The sequence below is a fragment of the Myxine glutinosa genome, chromosome 3 (assembly GCF_964187855.1).
Source record: "Myxine glutinosa chromosome 3, kmMyxGlut1.1, whole genome shotgun sequence".
Classification (NCBI taxonomy): domain Eukaryota; kingdom Metazoa; phylum Chordata; class Myxini; order Myxiniformes; family Myxinidae; genus Myxine; species Myxine glutinosa.
This window is the reverse complement of record NC_136263.1, coordinates 168,432,106-168,438,659: the sequence shown is the minus strand read 5'-3', so window position 1 is coordinate 168,438,659 and position 6,554 is coordinate 168,432,106. Positions and strand designations below refer to the sequence as shown.

General features: G+C 45.4%; 1 protein-coding gene across 1 annotated transcript; it reads right to left on the bottom strand.

Moving 5' to 3' along the window:
- Positions 1-2,900: 2,900 nt before the first annotated feature.
- LOC144891377 (uncharacterized) lies at positions 2,901-4,535 on the bottom strand. Its single transcript, XM_078774726.1, has 2 exons — positions 4,057-4,535; positions 2,901-3,995 (listed from the first exon to the last, which is right to left on the bottom strand). The coding sequence occupies exon 2, from the start codon at positions 3,759-3,761 to the stop codon at positions 2,901-2,903; it is 861 nt and encodes a 286-aa protein (XP_078630852.1). The 5' UTR covers positions 3,762-3,995; positions 4,057-4,535.
- Between the last annotated feature and the right edge of the window lie 2,019 nt (positions 4,536-6,554).

The window sequence follows — 6,554 nt, the reverse complement described above, 5'->3', positions numbered from 1 at the left end:
CACCAAGGACTTCCAGGACAGAATTTGGTATTTCAAAAAAGTGGAATTGGGGTGAAATTAGCGGGGAGAGAAAAGATCAATGTTTTGGATGGGGGAAGATAAGAGATGGTGGTGAACAGCTGTTTTAAAGACCTGGAGGGTGGAGTGGGATTGAAGAGAGTGAGGGAGTTTGTTCCAGAGGCGGGAGAAAAGAGGAATGAAGGAGTGAAGGTGAGCAGAGAGTCTTGATTTTGTCAGTTTAACCATAAGAGGGTTGCAGGCAGATCTTGTGCGACCTGTAGGATTATTTGCTGGACAGAGCCCAGAGAGAGCTGGGGGGGGCAAGGCCAGAGAGGAGTCGGTAGAAGTCGTCCCCAATTGGAACGACCGGTAGAGTCTGGCATTCCATTTTTTTCATTTTCCTTCATTCATTTTTCATTTCAAATTCATTCAAATTCTTTTCCTCAAAGTGCAGGTCCTGGTTCGTAGAATTGTAAATAAAGGTTAAGTTCGGTGCATGTGTCAAGAAACAACTCTTGGCTCTTAAAAGAAGTTCCACCAATAGCCTGAAAATGACGGTCTTTATTAAATACCAACTTATACAGATCCGGAGGAAGGCGAACATCTACAGCACGACTTGCCCTCATGCCACGTTCAGCCCTTCCTGGTGTGCAAAGATTCACAGTTTACTTATATAGGAACACGATTATCAGAAAATCTCCGAGAGAACAAAGGAACTGGCGAGAGTTCCTCCCACCGTTATCCCTAGCCCCCACCGTTATCCGCTCTGTCATTCGGGGGAGTGCAGCACGCACCTTATCATTCGGACCAGATGTAGTTTCAAAGCTCCGAGGTGACAGAAAATGTAACTCACAGAGAGAAGAGTGCATGCTTGGCCCAGATAAGACCATTATTCAAAGGTTTACAATCCGAGCATCTTACATGAAACTACACATTCCACGCGCGTATAAACGTCCGCCAGCCCGCGGCTCGAGGCGCCATCTGCGAATCAAAGAGGGTTTTTACGACCGGACTTATCTAGGTGAAAGGGCACACGTATACGAAAAACCATTTGCCCAGCACGACCGAAACGAGCATTTCTCATTTATACTAAAGCGAAGAGAAAAGCCCTTTATTCACTTATGAAAATAGCATATAAGCAACATTAAAATCATAACATATTATTCAAGACGTCTTATACAGAATTCTTAGCAATAACGAATCTACGACTTGACATTCCTTCCTCTTGTCTCGTCGAGACAAAGTATCTTAAGAGACAACGTGCCACATCGGGCTTTATTGAAAAATAATTGTGTAATGCGGGTATCTCCCAAGGGCATATCGTGCGCCCAAAGCGCCTCGCCCGTGCATTTGGCGAACGTGTCGTGTGGTGCGTGCTTGGAGCCTGAGGGCTCAGAACATGAAAGTCCATTAACGTTTCGGATCCACAACGAAGGCGTCTGGTCCAGATGAGGTTCTGCTCCGCCAGGGGGCCAACAACCTCCCCTGCGGAACTTGCTCCCCCCACCCTTTGCAGACTCGGTCCTTGCAGATCTTCGAAGTTAATCAACGATCATGCCCATGAGGTCCCTCACGTGCTGCTGTTCTGGGGAATACATAATATTGTCAGTATCTTGTGTCTCAATTTCCTGGTCAGGGTACAGAGCGTAAAAATCCGATTCACTTGAAGCATTTGAACTTAATACATATGAAGCAAAGAGAGGAACTTCCTTTATGTCAAAGTCTCCCTTGGGCGCCTGGTCGGCTTGCGGGTCTAAGATATCCACGTCGGGTCCCTCGACCGCCAGACCCAGCGTCGCAATCAGATCCATAGTTGGGTCGGAAGGGGGCGTGCAGCTGTCAGCTTGTAATACATAAGCAGCGTTAGCCAGTACACGCAAGGGGTTTATAGCACAAGTATCACAGTCATCACATACACCGTTACAGGCAGCAGCCAGTTCCCGCATGGGATCCACACAAGTATCACAGTCGTCACAAAATTCAATACAATTTTCTGGAGCGTTGGTCGCAACTGCCTTGTTGAAGGACCCGTTCAGGTCGACGGCCTCTGTGGTCGGAGCCATAGTCGTTGTCGGCGGCTTCTTCACTTTCCATCCTGTAAAATACTTTCTCATACAGAGGAGGACTAGAGATTTCATTAGTGCCCCCCAAATTACTACCCCGATTATCACAGCCAGTGCGGTCAATAACCACTTCACTATGGTGCCCGTCCATCCCCGGAACCAGTCAGTGAGCCAGCTAAATGTATAAGAATTTTCGCGCGCGATCCGATCGATCGTCAAGGCGTGGCTAGTTTCCCTTAGTCTCACTATTGCGGCTGACACTCCTTCAGATGGATCGGGTATGTAAGTGCAACATTTTCCCTCTATAATTCCGCATACCCCTCCTTTCTCTGCCAAGAGCATGTCCAAAGCCACCCGATTCTGCATCACCATTGTACGCATGTGAATCACCGTATCCAATAGTATGTCATGAGCCGTAGCGGTGTCGTTTGCCACCTTTTCTAGGGCCAAAGCCAATTTATCTATCCGGAAACTATCCATGACTGTGCCCGCTCCTGGGAAGAAGAAACCAAACACCTTTTCCCATAGGCTCCCGTGTAGTTTAGTGGTTCCATCTTCGTTCATGACTGACCTCTTATAACGCCTGTCCAAGGACTTTGGGTCTAGCTCATCCAGTATCTCAACGTCAGGAAGGACTGAACCCAGATAACATGTGCCCCCCCAATTATTTGGTAAATAGGGGTAAGCCTTGTCGCCGCATATAAACATTGTCCCATGGGGTGGGACCAGGTGGGTGGATAAGCACCGGAGTCCCTTTACCACCCCATTAATCCTACTAACCCCCCTGGAGAATGTTATAGCCGTTATGTTGTGGTTGTGTTTATCTTGCAGTACTATTCATAATGTAATCCCTGAGCTCCCTTGTCCCAGCTTCCCGAGGAGAGTGTAGGCGCATTCTGATTCTCCCATACGCAAGTGGCCGGAACCCTGGAGGCAGACCCTCCCTTTCTGTGGTTTGACCCAGACGGGGGCAGGCCTCTCGGCCACATGGGCAATCATTGACGGGCGATAATTAAATTGTCGATTGCAACTCTTGCCGTTGTCAACCCCTTCTCTTTCCAGCATGGTGACTAAACATGGGGAATCGATAGGTTGTGAGCAGAGGTCATTGAGGGACAGAGGTAGCACTATCATGTGTATTCCTGTGGTGCCTGCTTGGGGAAAGTGCATGCACGACCAGCAGTGTGTCCTATTTTGAATTGTTGCCACCTCCCTGGCCACTTTCCAATATGTGTTTTCCCCCCTCTTTGGGGCCTTATCCTGGGGGTGTGGCGTGAGTATGTATTCGATGCATGGTGTGTGTTTAGTTTCGCCACTGGCCGCTCCTGGGGTCCAGACGCTGCACCGGACCTGCATAGTCATGCCTTTCTCTAGGCGCGTGCGTGTTTGTAGCTTAAAATCAGGGGTTCCCCATTTGTATCCTGGTTGGGCCAAGGTCTCAATGCTAGCTTGCCCGTTTTCCCGGAACTCTCGTTGCTTTTGTAGTACCATGCCAACGCGTCCAGGCCCTGCCGACAGTGCTAGCCAATTTATGTTCACCCAATTTGTGTGCAGGGCTTTCTGTTCGAAACATGGTAGTGATACTCTTTGTCCCCATGTTACGGTGAGGTGTCGGGTTTCGTTTTCGCATCTATTGGAATCGGAGTTTCCCCTAGCTGCTGTCGCTATCAATAGTATTGTACCTATGATTAGGCCCATCCTTACTGTGGTTGCTGTGGTGTAGTGTCTGGTGCTTGTATGGCCAACTTACAGTGCGTGGCGTGGATCCACGAGGTCTTGCCCTCGCAAAAGACTGCCGTTGGTGTAGTCAGCAACACCTGGACTGGTCCCTTCCACCTTGGTTCCAAGGCGTTCTTGCAGGTGAAGTGCTCCACGAACACCTGGTCTTTTTCCTCTGGTGGAACACCTGGTCCACAAGTCTCCTGGGAACACCTGGTCTACAGGTCTCCAATTCATAGATTCAATTCATTCAATTCATAGTTTCATAGAACACCTTGTCTCCAATTTCCTAATCCACTTTTTTCAAGTGGATCCAATTTTATCCAATATTCAATTTTAAATTCAATCCCATTTAATCCAGTCCAATTCAAATTAAATTCAATCCTTCTCTCAGCATCCCATTACCTGTTTCCAACGTCAATAAAAATAAAATTATAAAATAATAAAAATCAATCATCTCAAATCTCAAATCAAATCAAAAAATCAAAAATCAATCAAAATCATAAAAATCAATAAAATAATAAAAATAAACGAAAATTACTTCAGCTAGAGTTTCAACTAGAATTAACACAAACAAACCACCATTAACCTCAATTAACACAAACAAACCACCATTAACCTCCATTAACACAAACAAACCACCATTAACCTCCATTAACCTCCCCCTATTATTTATTTATTTTCACGAATAAACAAATAATGGAAATAACCTGGTCTACTTCCAATTTCAATTCTGGTCAGTTCTGGTGTCTGGTCACACACACAATGTTTTCCTCACCCACTGTGATTCGCTCAAAATAGATTCTCACTGTTATTATGTCTGAAATGCGTCTCATGAAAACCCATTCAAGAGTCCGGTGTAACAGACAGCCAAACACATAGACACGCCGAAGACCCCAGGGTACCCATCAAACTAGCTTGTCCCCAGATCCACAACACAGCGAAACATGTAACTTTACTAAAACTAGAACGGGCACTCGGTAGAGCGCATACCTTCGCCGCAGCTACTTTTGTTGCCAAAATAAAAGACTACAAGATCTGTGTAGCAAAGCCACACCTACGTTGTCATGCGGGAAGATTTGTTTCAAATTAAACCATTCTATCCCGCCAAAAGTTTGATATTGTAATCACATCCATGACCTTTTCATGACCTTGACCTTGACCTTTGACCCGATCGATTCCAAAATCTAATCAAATGGTTCCCGGATAATAACCTATCATCCCACCAAATTTCATGCGAATCGGTTGAATACTTTTTGAGTTATGCGAATAACATACACATACACACACACACACACACACACAGACATACAAATAAATACACAGCGATCAAAACATAACCTTCCGCTTTTGCGAAGGTAATAATCACTTGCTCATAACTAATACTCATAATAACTCATAATTACTTATGTAATTACTCATGCCAATACTTACTTAAAATAATGTAATATCCCAATCTTCACCCCCTATGCAAATCGAAGCACCCCGGACAATCCACAACCAATATCAACCACTGTAGCCGCCTTCCCGACTCCAGGCAGCCACACGCAGCCACATACATCTCCATCCACGTCACACAAGACAACAGCCAACGAGTGTGTCCACCACACAGAAACCTTTGGCAATGCAACAACCGAACTCCCAGACAACCAACAACAAAACCCAATCCATCTCCATGGCTCATCAAGCAGTTCCAACTTAATCCAGCTTCACATACCGATTTCCCCAAAACTCGTGAAACTTCACCCCCATTCTGGAAAAACCCTGGACTAAACCCTGACACCCTAAATAACTTCAGACCCATCTCCAACCTACCCTTTCTGTCAAAAGTTTGGAACGTGCTGTGGCCACTCAACTCAAACATCACCACTCTGCCAATAACCTGTATGAAACATCCCAATCCGGATTCTGCTCCAGCCACAGTACTGAAACTGCTCTCCTCAAAGTCACCAACGACCTTCTCTCTCCTCTGACGCCGGCAACCTCAACATTTTCATCCTCCTCACCTCAACGCCTCCTTTGACATCATCAATCACACCATCCTCCTCACCCTGTTTAGACCAGCTTGTGCCTATTAAACCCAAATCAGTTCACTCCCAAGCCTACAAGGACCACCTACAGCACTGCAAAGATGTCCTCTACTCCACCTACTACCCTCAAATTATCCACTCTGGCTCCGGAATCCCAAAAGCACTCTTCTCTACAATAAACAAACTAAATAAACAAACTTTACAACGTGAACAAACTCCTCAGCGCCCTGGATACCACCACCTGTCATTCAGAGTAGACAACAGCATCTCCTTTCTGGCTTTCAGCATCTCCTTTCTCCTTTCTGGCATCCAAATAAAATTCTGGCTTCAAATCAACTTCCTCGAACTTAACTATGATAAATCTAAATTAATCTTCGTTTGCCCAAAACCACTCACCAAATCCACCCATAACTTTGCCCCCAACATCGATGGTTTCCCAGTATCCACCTTCCCTCACATCCGGAATCTTGGCATCATCATTGACCAAAACCCTCTCCTTTGAAAAATACACTAAACAGATCATAAAGACCTTAAACCTTAAACATAAAAACTGAAAAATGCTTCGCCATGGAATAGTCCACCACTCATATAAATAATCATAAGAGTTCTGCGAAACATCTCCATCTTTAAAACTTAGCCAACCATTTTTAAACCACATGTTTTCCCCCCAAAAACAAGTCACATTCTTTGTATATTGCCAACATTGTTCATCGTTTAAGTATCATCCAGAACTAAATTTTTA

Excerpts from the sequence above, each read along its gene's own strand:
- LOC144891377 (XM_078774726.1), bottom strand. The coding sequence starts at position 3,761 with ATGGGCCTAATCATAGGTACAATACTATTGATAGCGACAGCAGCTAGG.